General features: G+C 37.2%; 1 protein-coding gene across 7 annotated transcripts in view; it reads right to left on the reverse strand.

Annotated features, from left to right (window-relative positions):
- Positions 1–16,782, reverse strand: part of MYO5A (myosin VA) — a 189,822-nt gene that overhangs the window by 16,530 nt on the left and 156,510 nt on the right. For 2 of the 7 annotated variants that reach the window (XM_038580444.1, XM_038580443.1), the window contains 6 exons: positions 15,328–15,428; positions 12,834–12,914; positions 10,795–10,993; positions 8,427–8,501; positions 7,088–7,181; positions 1,894–2,040 (listed from right to left, as the gene is read on the reverse strand). In XM_038580444.1, coding sequence (XP_038436372.1) covers positions 1,894–2,040; positions 7,088–7,181; positions 8,427–8,501; positions 10,795–10,993; positions 12,834–12,914; positions 15,328–15,428 — 697 coding nt within the window. The remainder of the gene's footprint in view (positions 1–1,893; positions 2,041–7,087; positions 7,182–8,426; positions 8,502–10,794; positions 10,994–12,833; positions 12,915–15,327; positions 15,429–16,782) is intronic. The other 5 variants (XM_038580448.1, XM_038580446.1, XM_038580447.1 and 2 more) reach the window with 3 other exon arrangements.

Consider the following 16,782-nt stretch of genomic DNA (forward strand, 5'->3'; position numbering starts at 1 on the left):
AAAAACATATTTCAAAAGCTCAACAAGTGGAGAAATTGTTAAGGGTGGGGACATGTGAATCTTACAACTCCTGAATTTTTATCTCTTGCCCGGACTTCTCCCATGAACTCCAGGCTCATGTATCAACTGCCTTCTTGACACCTCTGCTTAAGCATGTCAAATTGAGTCTGTTTCAAACAGAACCACTGATTCCCTATGGAACCTGCTTTTCTAGGAGTTGTCCCCATCTCAGTAAATGGCTGTTCCAGACTTCTGGTTTCTCAGGTTATAAACTCTGTCAGTATCTTTGACTCCTTTGTTTTCTCACACCACATGTCTAATTCAACAATAAATCCTGTTGGCTTTACCTATAAAACACATTCGGAAACTTACTCTACTAGCTACCCTAGAACAGGCCACTATCATCTTCTCCTGGACTATAGTGATGGCTTCCAGACTAGTCTCCCTGATTCATCCTCTGCTCTCCAGTAGCACAGTTTTCACACAATGACTGGATTAATTCTGTACACAAACGCCACTCGTGTTCTGAAACCTTCTAGGCTTCTCTTCTCAGTCATTTATAAAATCAAAAATCTTCACTATGTCTATGTGATCTGGCCCTGCTACCCTTCCTCAGTTCACAGTGCTCTAGTAACACTTCTCCCTCTCATCCTAATTGCACAGGGCTTACGTACTTACTATTTTCTGTCTAAAATGTTCTTTCTCAGATACCAGGATGATTTGCTTCCTTGCTTCCTTTGATCGCTGTCCAAGGATCAACTTATCAAAGAGAACTTTCTTGACAACTTTATATAAACTAGTTCACTTGCCTTTACTCTTTATCCTTTTACCCCATTATATTGTATTATTTTTTCTCTATTCCCCCCATGCCCCAATGTAATATCTATAAGAATAGGGATCATGAATTACTTTATTCATTACCCAGTACCTAGAAAATGCTCAGCATTTGGTAGGAGCTCACTAAATGTTTACTGAACTGATGAATCTTTGTTAACTCTATGCTTAAAAATCACAGGCTTCTTAACATTTTTGCTAAATGAAGGTCATGTTGAAACCTAAGTGCCTCTGCTCCTATATATAGTACTTGGTTTAATGCCACAAACCCCAGGAATATTAAATCAGGTATAACTGTCAATCGCATTGCTGTCAGCCTACACCTGCTGGGAGGAATGCTACACAAAGGCTGAACACAGAAGTTTTTCCCTTTTTCAGTTCATAACTTTCAGGCTGTGTGCACTCCCAACTCATTTCCCACCCTCCCTTAAAGAGTCTTCTTGCAGAACTAGTGGGCTTACACCCCATCTTGCCCCTATGCTGCTCTGAAATGCTTCTTTCATGTCCATTTCATTTGTCCAGTCCTCTCCCCTCCATAGCTGGAATCTTTTCCTTAATTCTTTGGTTTCTTCCCTATTACCAAAGTGTTATTCTTGACACATTTAGTTGTGAAAGAAAGCAAGGGAAAAAATGAAACTTAGTAAGTTAAATGGCCCAGAGCAGTGGTGTTCAGCTGTGGCTGCACTTCAGAATTCTCTGAAAGATTGAAAAAAATATATTTGACATGGTCAGGCTCTTCCCTGTAGAGATTCTAATGTAATGAGTCTATGGTAGGGACCATACACCAATACTTCTCAAAAGCTTCCCCAGATATTTTAATTTGTAGCCAGAGTGAAGAAAGTCTGGCTTCAAAGGATCCTTATAGGTAGATCCTACATAAGTCTCCCTGTAGTTTGATAAGGCATGACGTGGTCAGGATGCTACCGCAGAAGGATAATGCAGTTTGCAATGATGACTAAAGAAACCAGTGTTGAGTATCTTAAAAATTAGTGACTAGTCTTTCCCATCACTGACTAGATGCACCAGAAAGACCTTCTATTCCATGCAGAAAATACTTGCCCAGAATCAGGTTCTTGACAAGCTTTTGCTCATCTTCCTTCTTGTATTCCAGCATTCCTTGGAAATCCTTTTCTTTCCTGGGAATGTTAACTGGACGGATAGGTTCATCAATGATCTGTCCTGGGGATATGTTCTCCATCTGGCCCACTTCATGAGAAACAAAAAGGAGAAGAAAATATTTTCCAGGTAGAAAAGATACAAGGGTTCCACATTCCAATAATTTGAAATGAACTCTACAGCAACATAAACTTGACATATTTGCCACTTAATTATTTCCTCTTTAAATACCCTTTTCTCCTAAAATTAGGTGGATAGATGGCAAAATTATATGGTAATGTCACTCCAACAGCCACTAATGCCTGGCTACTATCAACATCAAAGAACCTTACTTGCTGTAAAAACATTTTTTTTTGTAATAAAGTTTCCTTTGTCAAAAGTAAGGTTAAATGTCCCCAAAGTAAGTGGTTTAACTTCTTGGTTAACCAATCAGCATCATCATAATGTTTAAGATATTTAGACTTTAAGTCACAGAAAAACAGTATTCTACAAAGAGGCAGCAAGAGTATCAAAGATTTCCCCTCACTTTGAGCTGTATGAATCCAGTCATTAAAGAAAAAGAACATTTGCTTTAAAATGTATCATTGCAATCAGTTCAAACCACATCAAGATAGCTGGTAGATAAGTATTTCTTCACACTAGTTGATGTGAAATGTATCATTTTTCACAAAGGCCTCATAAGGCAAAGACCTAACTTTCTTCTGCTACCCTTCATTCTCAAAGAAATTATGAACAGATAAATGCTTTTATTTAATATGATTTCCTAAATATTATTCTGTTTTTTGCTTGTTTGTTTTTAGTCAAGTGCTTTAAGTCTTAACCATGAAGCTGTAACCATTAAAGTACAAGCACTGGTTAATGGCCCTGTGATGTTAAAAATGGTCACTATTGTTAATGGCAAGTGCTAGAGAAGGATTACGCTAAGAATGAAAAGAAAAAGGTCTCCAATTTCATTGCAAAAATTGAGAATTAAATGAGAAATGCAAGGGAAGGTAAGGGAACATAGAGTTATGATGGTGTTTGTGAAAATATATGCTACTAAGCAGGTTTTTAAATTCTTTTACCTATAGGGAGGGGGCAGTTATCTAGGGATAGATTGAGTTGAATCTGTTGCCAGACACAATGCAGATCAGAAGCATTAGAAAGTTTAATGTTGCTGATTCCCCAAGGTATCAGTAGTTCTTCCCCGGTCACTCTGGGTAATTTCCTGTGTTAGTTCTGGGAAGCCAGTTCCGCAGGACAAGGTTATCACGGAGAACACCAATACCTGCCAGTATTCTTGCTTATGTGGCAGAGAGCCAGCCTAGTGCCACCCCGTCCACCTCATGCTGCAGCATCACACACCAGGATTATCAGCGCTGAAAATCACCACCGTCCATCAACACTATAATATCTAAAGAGTGACCACATTGTGACTGGACAAGTCAGGGCTGTGGCGTCTAGTGCTTCATATGCATGGTAAAATATACGTCTCTATACAGGAGACAGGAGATTCAAGCCATTTAGTTTTACAAAGATTACTTCTGGAGTCAGTTTAAAAACAACAACATGAGGATCTCAGAATTAGCAGACAGTGACCTTCACAGCTCATGTACACACTGCATGTAAAGTACAAAAGAGTAAAATCCCTGGCATCCATGTTACTAGTCACTTTGAGCCACAGAAATAATTCTGGGAGGAAATAGAGTCAACATATTTTCTTTATCAATAAAAGTACCTATTTGGACTCTAACCCCGAGAGAATGTTTTAAAGCCCACTGATTTCATCCACTGGTGATGAGATATACCATTATTTTACATAACACTAAAGAAGGAAAAACACTGCCAATTAAAATGCAACCTGTCAATAGTTTCTGAAAGATGCAACTTAATTTAAGATGTTAAAATGTAAAAATTTGAGCACCTCAGAATTTATGAAATATGGTGAATATTTTTACTAGGAGATGTCACATTTTAAAAGAAAGCTTACTTTCTTTTTACAAAACCTTTAACCAAGATATTTTTGGTTCTGCACAAAAATGTCAGAGATGGTTTTCCATATTTTCATTAAAATTTTCTCTCTGCTTTTGAATTGTCTTCAGAGATTTGAGTTTTCAAAAAAAATTCATAGATAAAATATGGATGTCAACTCAACACAATTCTGATTTTTTTAACAAGCCATCTACTAATTAAAATGTCAGTCTTTATGTATGCAGCATCAGGAAATTATAGGGCCTGAAAGAAAGAAGCTGGGACTGCATTTCAGTTTTCAAAGACTCATAAGACCTTAGGGGTCATTTGGTCCAATGTTCTATTACAGACTTTCTTCTAAAAAAACCTGAAGCAATACCTATTTTCATTTTCTGGATTCTTTATATTTGTGGGAAAAATATTCTTGAGCCTTTTTGTCCTGGAAAAGGAAAGGAAATTGGGCGTTTTTAAAAAAATTTAATTTCCCCACTTTGGAACCAGAAAGATCTTGATTTCAGGTTTAATGGAGACAGGTGAATAAATTCCTATAAGTAGAGAGGAAAATTGGAAAATATGACAGTAAGGAGAGAAGTCAGTTGTTCCTGGAGGCTTGGGTTCTAGTTCCAGTTTGGCTACTCACTGGCTGAGACCTTGGCAGTCCCTTATGGTTTCTAGGCCTCTGTTTTTTATGCCTATGAAATAATTAACTGATTTCTAGAATTCTTTTAGGTCTAAATTCCCTGACTTTATGAAAGTTGAGATGGAACACCCACTCCTGGATTAAAATATAGCACAAAGCCGATCAAAATTTGAAACACTCTCTATTTAGCTTTATAATTTCTGCTAAAAATTATATATGTTGGCATTTAAAAAAAAATGAAAGGCTTCACTGGCTTCTAAAAAAGTCTCCTTAATTAAGGGTAGCCCATAGAAGGAGATAAGAATCTTGCTATTTTAAACCAGAAGAATTTAAGTATATTATATTTAGAGAAAAATACAAGAAAACTTAGTTTTTAAAAAGGCTTTTGTTGTAGAAAGTTCCCTGTATTTCTGTATAATGGATGATAAGGAAATAGGAAGACAAAAGTGTTAGAAGAGCTTGTTACCTTAGTCTCTAATTTAGGGGAGGAGTACCCAGCATGAGCCCAAGTCATATACATCTACTTCATTTTATTCTTTAATTTTGTGTTATTTAATTTCAAATTTAACTTTTCTTAAGAATATGATGTCCTTTTGTTTAATCTATGAAGTGCCTTCTCAAATGCTACTTATAGGTTTGAGAATACAGCTGGTGAGATAGTTTAATTTATGAGATTGATTTCTGATTGACAATAGCTTAAAATTGCTGACATCTTGAACTGTAACCTATCTCAATTAAAATACATGTATCAAAGAAAGCTGAGTAAAAACTTAAAATAAGTAGCTTTGCTATTTATCAAATTTTACTAATGTATTACAAAGAAATCATTAGAAGTTTAAAAAATAATCTACCAATTAATATCCTTAAAATCAGTTCTTTCAGGCACTCTTGTCTAATTATCATCTTATGATATAATTAAAGTAGAGTTAAGGGCATAAAGGTTTTCTGAATAAATATTTTTTAAAGTTTTATCAATAGACATTATAGTCCATGTGTGTGTCTTGGGAGGTTCAAAGTTTTAGTGTAATATAGGAGTCATGTAATGCTAAAAAGGTTTATAAATTATGACTGCAAAGTAATTTGTCTGATTTCTACAAAAATATTTCAGCATTTGTACATCCAAGAGAGTACATTCAAAGTAAACATCTATGCCATCATTCTAAATATGTTTGGAACTTATTCATTCAACAAACATTTAAGGAATGATTATGATAGGTCAGACACCAAGCTAGGTAATACTGGTGCTATGAAAACAAGAGGAAAAACGATGTGGACCCTATGTTCAGAAAGCTCATGTCCACTGAGGAAGCCAGTGATTCAAATGGAAAAATTGCTAACTGTGGTCCACAGAGCCATAAAGCCTGTCTCAGTGATCAGGAGAGGCTGCTCTTGAGGATGTGACATATGACTCTGGTCTCAAAGGATGAGCAGGACTTGACCAATTAGGAAGACCAAACAGAAAGGACAGTTGTGACAGACCTTGCATGTTGAGAGAATGAAAACCATACAGAGTTAACATGGTAGATTCTTCCAAACACTCCAAACTATGCAGAGTGACATTGAGAGACTAGATGGGTAGTCAGACTACAGAGTATCATTTTTGGTCAAAAGTGTATAGGTGTGAAGGCAATTCCAAAGAGGGTCTCTAAATCTCTTGAACAATGAGAACGTTGTTGAAATAAACTTAAAACCTGGCTTTATCTCCATTCATTGCTATATATCTGGCAGCTAGGTAAATACTTAGTGAAGGAACCAACACACTAATCCAAAAGACAAGATTCATTTGTATATAATTACAACTGATATTTGATCATTTTTTTCAAGCTGTTTTCCCATTATCATATGTAAATTGTGAAATGTTAAAAAAATCTTATTTCTTTGTAATCATAAATCATTTTTTCTCTTTTTTCTCCATTACATTCTTTGAGGACACAGACTTGTCTTACTCTTCTTAGTATCCCTAATACTAATTGTAATAATAATAATAGTTAAGTTGAAAAAAAATAATAGTTAAGTTGTATACAGCATTTACTATGTGTCAGGGAACACACTAAGTATATTACACACATTAATTCATTTCATCCTTACAAACTGTCAGGTAGATGCCATTTAACATAGATCATTCCCATTTAATAAGTGGGAAAACCGAGGCATAGAGAGGTTCAATAATTTTCCCAATATCTGTGCTCGCTTCGGCAGCACATATACAATAATTTTCCCAATATCAGATGACTAATAGAAGAGTTGGGAGTTGAAGCCAAAAAGCTTGGCACCAAAATCCATGTGCTAAACCTCTATGTTATATTTGCCAAGCCCAGTGTCTGGCACATAGAGGACAGTCACTAGATGCTTGTTGAATGATTTCTCTCTCTTCGTGAAGAACATTTTTCCCTACCTAGCAATGGATATTTCCACTCCACAGAGGTCAGATTTGCTGAAAGTCAATTTTGTTATCATCCCTAATATTCACATGCAAACCTGTTAGACCACTGGCATAGCAATACAAAATCAAGATGCCGCAATTGTTGTAAAAACGTGTTAAAATACCTTCTAGTTCACCAATTTTCTTGGCAAATACTTTCAGTTGTTTTTTCAGTTTCCGAACTGTCTTATCTTGTTTTTCGAGTTGTTCCATCAAGTCCTAAAGATTAAAATGAGAAATATAATAGAAAGATCAAAATAGGCCTTCTATAATGCACAAAAGGAAAGCAGACACAAAATCACAGGAACACTGTTAGTTTACATAAAAGCTCCAGAAAAGCTCGCTGGTGGAGCCACCACCTGGCTAAAACTGGCAGGCATGGGAAATGCAGCTACAATAAAAGCCAAATGTTAAAATACACACTGCAGTAAAATCCTTTACAGCGTGATGGATAGCGGGCTCACTGGGGAGTCTTTTCCAGTAGACTCCTTGTGGGTAAAACAATTAAATGCTTGTAAAATGTACTGCTTTTTTCAGTAGAATGCTTTCTCTCAAGGGGGAAGAGGCAAAATAAATTTTGACAAGTGCTCAAAAAGTTCTGTGGGAAGTTTTAAGGATGGCTGAACTTAGGTCAGGGCTCTTGGCTGACCCCTGTGTGTGAGAAGCACGGTCTTTGAGAACTACCCTTTGGAAATGTTGAAATTAGTCCTATAACTTAAGAAGTTTGGGGGAAATAAAAGGTAAGTTGAAAAAAAAAACACAGAGAAAGGATAAAGAGTGGTCTGCTGACCTAGGTCCAAGTGGCAGGTGGTATAACACACCCATAAAATTTCACAGGCGATATAACTTTGCTTACAGAAAAAAGGGGGGAATTCCAAGTACTTTATATGCAAAAAAAAAAAGGAAGAAGAAAGCCAGTACATTCAAGGGGAGAGGGTAAAAAATGTCTCTGATGGCTAAAATCGCAGACAGAGTTAAGACATCAATAAGTAAGAATAAGTGGGTAACAGCAGACTCAAAGTTTAGGAGCGAAGTCAGTCAGTGCTATGTCTGGTTGCTATGCAGGTAATGGTGCAAATATAATGGTATTTATAAACACAAATACTCATTCACTTTCCAGTTGAGACAGCGCAGATTTAGAAACTAGACTACTGATTCGAAGGAAATAGGTGCTAACATTTCAAAGTGTTCAGTTGTGCTTCTTGGATTTTACTTTATCTTTCCAATCACATTTTGCTTCCATCACACTGTAAGCCTATTGTTAATAACAAACCCAACGTGACAATGGACGCAGGACACTGACAGAGGTGACACCATTGGCTACAAGACAGCTGTGGGGAGAAATAGGTCTCGTGAAAGTTTTTGAAGAGATTCCTGAGGAGGGGTGGGCAGCAGTGTGCTCTTCAGTAATAGAGGCTACAAGTAGCAAGGGAGACAACAGAAATGCACTCTGAGTTTACATACAATCATCCGTTTGTAAAGTGAAATCCGATATGACTGATACTTCTTAGGGTCATCTGCATATAATTCCTCAAAATACTGAAAAAACAGGCACAATGGATATTTGTTTTTCTCTGTGTCTTTGAGGGGAATGTGACCTCTCAGCAAAATAAATTTTAAAATATTTTACAACACAAATAATGACAGTTTATGTTCTCAAAAGGCTGATTTGTCATCTGCCCATTGCCTTCTGATCTTCCCAGTAGAGATGATTCTAATTTTATATAGATACACACATACACATATATTTTCATGTGCTCAAGGGTAACAGGCTATCGCTCAGGTGCCATCATTTAGCAGGCTACACAGAACAGAAAGCTGGTATTTCACTCCTCAGACCTCCTCACAAGTTGTTGTACTTTTTTTTTTCTCCTGTGGCCAGCAGCAGTGACAAGGGTGAGGAGGCAAATAAAATGAAAGTGAAAATTAAGGCAATGTTGGCACTCTTGCCTGAGGGTGAAAAGGCTGGTGAGAAGCTATGTGTCTTCCTTCCATAAAGGCAACATGGGGGAGGCCCATGGAGCATGTTCACAAGTGGAGGAAGGAAAAAAGGCCATCTTCGTGTCTGTGTTGGGAAGTAGGTGGGTAAGTGGGTTATGCAGGATAGAGTTCCCAAGAACACTAAGTGTAGGTCCATTGGGCTTTACCATTCTGTTCAAGTGTTTCAAAGAAATGCACAATTAAGAAATTATATCATGGTTTTGAAAAGTGCATTATTCCCTATACTTAAGTTTGAAACTATTCTCCAGAATTAGTAGTCAGGTACGGAAAGTAGCTGACCTGTAGAGGGTGTCTAAAACTCAGAGAAACTCATTAACTAGACTCTACCCCCCTAAAATTTCAGAGCTTTAATTTACTTTTGTATTAGCTATGAAAAACTGCCAAGAAAATTAATAATGCAGACAAGATTGCAAAATAAATGATTAATCAACTTAGTGAAAAAATTGGGAGTTTGCCATCCAGAAGCATCTTGATTTCATGGTTTCGACTTGTATTTTAACAATCACTTATAAGCACAGAATTTATATACACTGATCAATTGTTATAATTCAGTATATTTATCGATTCTGAGGCATTAAAGCACTGTTAGTTTAATTTAAGCAACAACATACTTGAGAGAATAATGACGTTTCAAAAATATTCCATGATTCAAAACATTTTCCCCCACAAATCTGTGATATTTCAGTCACTATGTAAAGAGTCCGACATATGTTTCTCCCATTCCTACAATGGAGCTTCACGTAGCAAGCTGCCTTCAGAGGGACAGAAGGTGAAAAGAATACTTTTGGGTTTTACATCTAATTAATACAAAAGGTGGTTAAATAGAGGACACTAGAAAACGATCTGAAATATAAGTGATCACTAACGGAGTTGATTATAATAATTCAGACCGTTAAATATTCAGAGAAAATCCAAACTATTTTATTAAAGGTCATTAAAACTCTGAATTTAGGAAAAAAAAGAAAGACAAATCAACTATCAGTTCCAAACAGCTTTTCTCAAAACCAGGCTGGCACTACAATATAGTATTTTCTATAGAAATGCAGAATTATAACTTTTCAATGACTTTTAACTTAATATACTTATCAAACCTAAGTAGATTTATGTCTATAATAAAAATTATTTTGTGACAAAAATATTTCAGAACATATTTCCTGCTAAAGAAAGAAAAAGGAGGAATAAGAAATAACTTGGATTCTGTGCCAGCATTCAGAATCTGGCAAGGGAAAAAAAAATCTCCTCATTCACTGCACTTCTGTTAGAATCAAAAGCATACAGACTTAAATCCTGATATCCCTCCACCCTGACCTGGGAGGTCTAGCCAATGTCAACCAAAAGCCACCGCTTGGCTTTGCCAACCACCTTCCCCACCATAACTCCAACCCCTGCCCATCTGCTCGAGATGGAGGCAGGAATGGCCTCGGTGGCTGCCTGGGGACCAAAGATTAAAGCTCATCCCTAGTCTCTACTATGACAACCAAGTAACACAGCTCCTTAAAATGGCAGAGAATCTGCAGCCAAAGGGGAGGAAGCAGGTGAGCCGAGTTCTCAAGGATGTCAAAAGCCCAGCACACAGTTGGGGGAGATCTCCCAGGCTCCCCAAGGGAGGTCTAAGAATGCTCAGACAGCCCAGAGCCTTCTGTCAGATACACAACCTGTGCTTGGGACTTTTTCACGTCAACAAACACAATCACATTTTCCTTACTCTGTCTCTGCTATGGAGTGTGGAGCAGCAAGTTTTTTCCCAGCCCATACAGATGTGTCTGACGGAAAGGAAACAAGGCCGGTGCTGCAGGGCCAGGCGCTGCACGCTGAGGAAAGCATGGCTTACCAGGTTTTCGTTAGTCAGCCTGGTGATCTCGTGCTGCAGGCTGGCCTCGATGCGGGCCTCCGGGGGCAGCTGCAGGTTCTGCGCCAGCAGCTGCTGCTGCCGGTTGTTCTCCTCCTTCAGGCTCTGGATCTCCCCACGGAGGGCTTCAGCCTCGTTCTCGTGGCTCCTCTTCTGGGACTGGAGCTGGGATTCCAGGAGCCTGGGGAGAAGTGCACAGGTAGGAGAGGGAGATGGCACCTGTGTCTCTGCTTGCTGGGCATGAGGCTTTATGCTCGCTCGCCAGGGCAGGAAAAGTGGGGAAGCTGTAGTGTCTGTGTAACTTCTGACTTCTTTCAAGTTAAGAAACGCAAACAAGCGAAGTGCTCTCACATTTGCATCTTTCTGAATTATGGAATGCTACAAATATAACATTCTCAAAGGCCCTAAGAAATAGGAAAGTTTAAGCTCTTTTGAAAAGTTTATTAGAAATGGTGACTAAAATAGTCAATTAAAAAAACATACTTTTAATCTGGCTTACACTGTTTACAAACTAGCATTTCAGTTGGCAAAGACAGCATCTTTGCCACAGAATAATTCTGCAGTGTAGGACAAGATTACAAACTCCCTATCTCATTAAATATGCCTGTAAGAATTTCAGTGTTACTAATTTCAGGCAGAGTATGACCAGGGTCCCATTTCTACTTTCAACTCTTATCTCTGAGGGACAGAAAGGCTGGTGTGACTCTGAAATAGATACAGATTTATCCAAATCCACACAGGTCATTCTGAAATTTCACATACGTGTATTTTGTATTTGTCATCTTTTCTCTCTCCCATACACTTCTATATCAATAACATGTGATTTTAGAACATAGATGTTATTTTTTTTGTGATGTGATTTTAGAACATAGATGTTATTTTTTTTTTCATAGATGTTATTAATAGGATGGACAAAGTGGTTGCAGCTTCTCTGAGCAAGCACCCAAGTCAGCTGTGCCTGTAAGCAAACCAGGGCATCGACTGCGGGAGTACCAGGGAGAAACGGCATCCTCCCTTCACCATGCACCCCCACTTCTATATTCACCCCCTTTCCAAACACAAAACAAAGTTATGGTTAGGAATTAACTAACATGAAGAAAGGAAAAACATTCTTTTATTCTAATCCCCTTTGTAATCAACTGCTGGGCAAAAGTTCCTGATGCCATTGCAAGCAAACGGTTAACAGCAGACTAAAAATATTTTAGTGATTATAAAATTTCAAAGACATTTGAACCAATAACACCACAAAGTTAATGATAATGGCTTGTGATTACAACAAAGCAGAATAAGCAGGAGCCCCTTGAACAAATAGCTAAGTATTTTTTAAATTTAATCACTAAAGTGGTATTTTTAATGAGACTTTAAAGATACAAATACCCCAGAGCAGATGAGTATCTGTGTTAGAAACCTATTGCTGTTTCAGTTTTATTTGCTTTCCCCTAAACACATTTAATGTGTTGAGTTATTATTTTGAACTGTAGCAATACAGGAGACCCTTCTGGTTTGTGGTTTCGCACATCTGAATTTCACAATAATCACACAGAATGCCAAATTAGGCACTCAACACTGCAGTTAGGCAGCATGATAACATATATAAGAATACAGTCTCACAGGTGATACTTTCCTTTAGATTGGTCATTATTACAAATAAGAAACTACTAAATAATAGGTATTATTCTTTCCCACCATAGTTTGGGCTCTAATTGAAAGGTTTGTTGTTTTGTTTTGTTATGTTTTCCAATCCCTAGTGATATAGCCAGAAATTTTAGTCTATGAAGAGAAGATCCTTCACTCACAGGCAGCAACTCTTAAATTCACTATCAATCCATTTCAGCTGTAATTGCATCTCTTAGTGGAGAAAATATTTAAGAAGGTACTTGGCTGAATGTTCTACATTTTACTGAAATTTACCCAGGAAGACAACTAATGTATAAGAAACACAGAAATTAAAGTCAGAAGGCCACTGTTAGTAAGAGAAGCAACAAGTTAATAACATTCCATTTTGAGGAGACAAATATAACCTGTTGGCTTGTTTTAACCCTTCATAAACCAGCCACAGCTCTCCATCCTCATTCAACTCATGGCAATCCATAGCAGGTGATCTTCCATGCAAAAGGAACAACAATGCAAAACACAAAGGGATACAGGATGGTCATGAGATGATGATGGTCAAGAGTAGCACGCGGTATTTCAATTTTTCATTAAGGCAATAAGATTGTTTTTATTAATTACAGATGGCGTTAAGACATTATCACAAAAATTACTTTTGGTTAATTTTGTACAAAATGGGTAACATGTAACATCACATGTCAATAAGTAGAAAGAAGAACAAAACAATCAAGGAGCTAGAGCTACTTTTTTCTGTAAAGTAAGAAATGACTGAAAAGGTGAAAAAGAAGTTGTTTTCAACATTTTATTCAGCTAGGAGAGTGATCTTTATGTCACATATTGTATAAGAGACCAAGATCAACCATGATAGTCACACACATATAGAATGAAAACGTCAGCTATTGTCTTCATGTGGCAACCTTCATAGTCCAGTTCAAAATGAAGTTTTAAGTCTTCTGAGTAGAAACTTGTTTTCACTTAATAAAAACCACTTTCCTATTTTTAAAATTGTGTTAAGAAATTCCTATAGGAGTGACTTATAAATAAGAATATGTCCAAAGCTCTCAACTTTTATGATACAACTGTTACAAAGATTTTTTGTGTCAAAATTAATGTTAGATCTGGGGAAACTGCTTTTATATTAAAGATGTGACATATTTTATTAAAAGTATATATAGGGACACCTGGGTAGTGCAGTCAGTTGAATGCTTGACTCTTGATTTCAGCTCAGGTCATGATCCTAAGATCATGAGATCGAGCATGGTGTCAGGTTCCACACTCCACACTCTCTGCTGGGCATGGAGCCTGCTTAAGATTCTCTCTCTCTCTCTGTCCCTTCTCCCACCCCACTCTCTCTCACTCGCTCATATGTGCTCTCTCTCTTAAAAAAATTATAAATAAATAATAATGACAAAGTTGATTACAGGCTTTTTCTATCTGGGGTATAAAAATAATATTTCTGAGTATCTGCTATCAGACACTGTTCTATATCCTTCCACATGTATTATTTCATTTAGTTCTACTAACCCACTGGGTATCATTTGCCACATTGCAGACAAAGATACCGAGGCTTAGAGATAAGATACCTTGGAGGCAACACACTGGCAAGTAGCAGAGCCTAGGGCTATCTGACTCCAGAGCCCAGGTTTTTACTCTTCTACAAGACTTTTGTTGATATGAAGTGTACAGAAAGCACATTCCAGAGAATGCTCTTCTATTTACCATCTCCCCCTGGAGAGTTGATCTATTTTCATGGTCTCAATAGTATTTACACTAGTGACTTCAAAATTTATATCTCAGCCCACATACCTCTCTAATTCCAGATCTATATGTTCAACTGCCTAATGGATTTCTCTCTTTGGGTGTCTTCCTAGCTGCTTACATTCACTATTTATAAATCTACTGATTATCTCCACCTTGTGCTTCCCCACACCACAGACCCAGGGTCACAAAAAGCATTACTATATCTAACCAAGTATCCACAGCGGACACTCAAGAGCCACCCTCTATTTAGGATTTTCTATTCCTCACCTACACATCTCAGAAGCCACAAGGCTTTTTGATCTCATCTTATGTATCTTATGTATCTTTCAAAGTGTCCCATTTCTCTCAATCCCAGCTGCCACCAACCAAGTCAAGTCACTGTAATCAGTCATGCAATTACAGAAATAGCTTCCTAACTGGTCTTTATGCCTTCAATATTTTTCTACTATAATCTATTCTCTAACATAAAAGTCTTTGATAAAGTTTCATCATTAAATGGCTGTGCAAACCTTGTACCCTCAGTCAGCCTACCCAAAGCTCTTAGGTGCACAGTGACTGAGCTGCGTGCCATCTGAAACTTCACTTGTGTTTACAGTAAATAGGATAAAACTAGAATTAGGATTTTCTCAAAAGACCTTAGGAAATGTGACAAATATTTGATCTTAAATATCAGAGTCCCATCCTAGAAGTCATAGTACCTTTGTAGAATGATATGGCCAATACTGAGGTGATTCCAGATACTTCACCACTTCTTTCCACACTAAATTTCGTAACTGAGAGCTAAAGTTATCCCTAAAAACTATCCCAACCATCCTGGACAAAAAATGAAAGACTAACCAAGATAGTCCAACAGTGAGCAACTGGTTTTCTTCTCAAGGCTAAGACCCTAAATATACAGAAATATAATCCCTTGATGTAAAATGCATTCCCCTTGACACCTCACATCAATAATGGTACCTTATATTAAAAATGAGATCTTAAATGGGAATATACTGGAAACCTTGAATTCCCCCTGAAGGTTAGCTGATGTCTAATAAAGCAATATATAAACACTTTGACTTACTGCGCAAGAGGCTGGCTTAAAGACTAAAGATATACATGATTAAGATTAAACTAAAATGATTGAAAAAAGAATGGACTTACCTGTTCGTTTCTTTCAAACCAATGTATGCTTGTGCTATTTCACCTTTATCTTTCATTTTTTGTACATCTTCCAAAAGTATTGTAGAATCTGTCATTGTATTCTGAAGGGGAAAATGACACATTTCCACATTAGCAGTCAACTCAAAAGCTTTGGACCAGAGAAAACATTTTTCTTTCCTCCAGAATAGGGAAGTTTACATGCCTTACCACACCTCTCCCAGTAGAGCCCCAGCTCCAGCCCCATATAATAGAGAGGAGGGTCAGGCACAGGCAGTTAAGAGAAAGAGGTGTCTTCAGTCCCTCTATTAAAAGGGTGGTGATATTCTAGAGTACCACTGCCCTGTAAATAAAATCACTGATGGGCAATGTGTGTTTTATATTACGTGGGGTGGGGGAATATATATATATATATATATATATATATATATATATATATATATATATATATATATATATATATATATAAAAGTAGCTCCTTGGTGTCCCTGCCTGGTAATTGTTCTTCTTTTTATTTTTTTAAATTTATTTACTCATTAGAGACACACAGAGAGAGGCAGAGACCGAGGGAGGAGCAGGCTTCTCACAGGGAGCCCAATGTGGGACTTGATCCCCAGACCCGCGATCATGCCCTGAACTGAAGGCAGATGCTCAACCTCTGAGCCACTCAGGCGTCCCTTGCCTGGTAATTGTTCTAATGCTATGTTATAATATAAATATATATATTTCAAAGTCTATATATACATATGTGTGTATATACTTTATATATAAAAACATAGATATATTTCCAAGTATACATAAAGCATTAGAAAAATAACCAAGTAAAAACACTGAGCAACTATTTTTTTTATAAGGTTTTATTTACTTATCTGACACAGAGAGAGAGAAAGCACAAACAGGGAGAAGCAGACTCCTAACTGAGCAGGGAGCCTGACTTGAGGCTCAATTCCAGGACCCTGGGATCATGACCTGAGCTGAAGGCAGACGCTTAACCAACTGAGCCACCCAGGTGCCCCGACACTGAGCAACTACTGAATGAAAATAGAACAAAAGCTATTCTTCCTACTACTTCCCATCTAGTTATACTAAAACAAATGCCCCAGTAAAACACTGTGAAGTTTGACATAAAGCTCATTTTTCCATTAAAAATTCTGTACAAAAAAGGTAGATGATATGCTTTAGCAAAATTAGTTTTTTTCTCACACATTTATATATATATAATATATATTATATATATATATTCCCATATAAATGGGAAGAATTTAGCTCTTTGTAAATATCCACCATCTGTTGTTACTCAATTTTTCTTCCCTCTGTTCCATTATAGGATGGTACATAATTTTTTGAAATACATTTCTGGCAGGTCAGCATTACTAATGATTTTGTATGAAAAGCACTTTTCTGCTCACATTTTTACCTCCTTTTTTATTTTTCCTTTTTGGTCAGTCTGACAATCAA

The sequence above is a fragment of the Canis lupus genome, chromosome 30, assembly GCF_011100685.1.
Source record: "Canis lupus familiaris isolate Mischka breed German Shepherd chromosome 30, alternate assembly UU_Cfam_GSD_1.0, whole genome shotgun sequence".
NCBI classification, from domain to species: domain Eukaryota; kingdom Metazoa; phylum Chordata; class Mammalia; order Carnivora; family Canidae; genus Canis; species Canis lupus.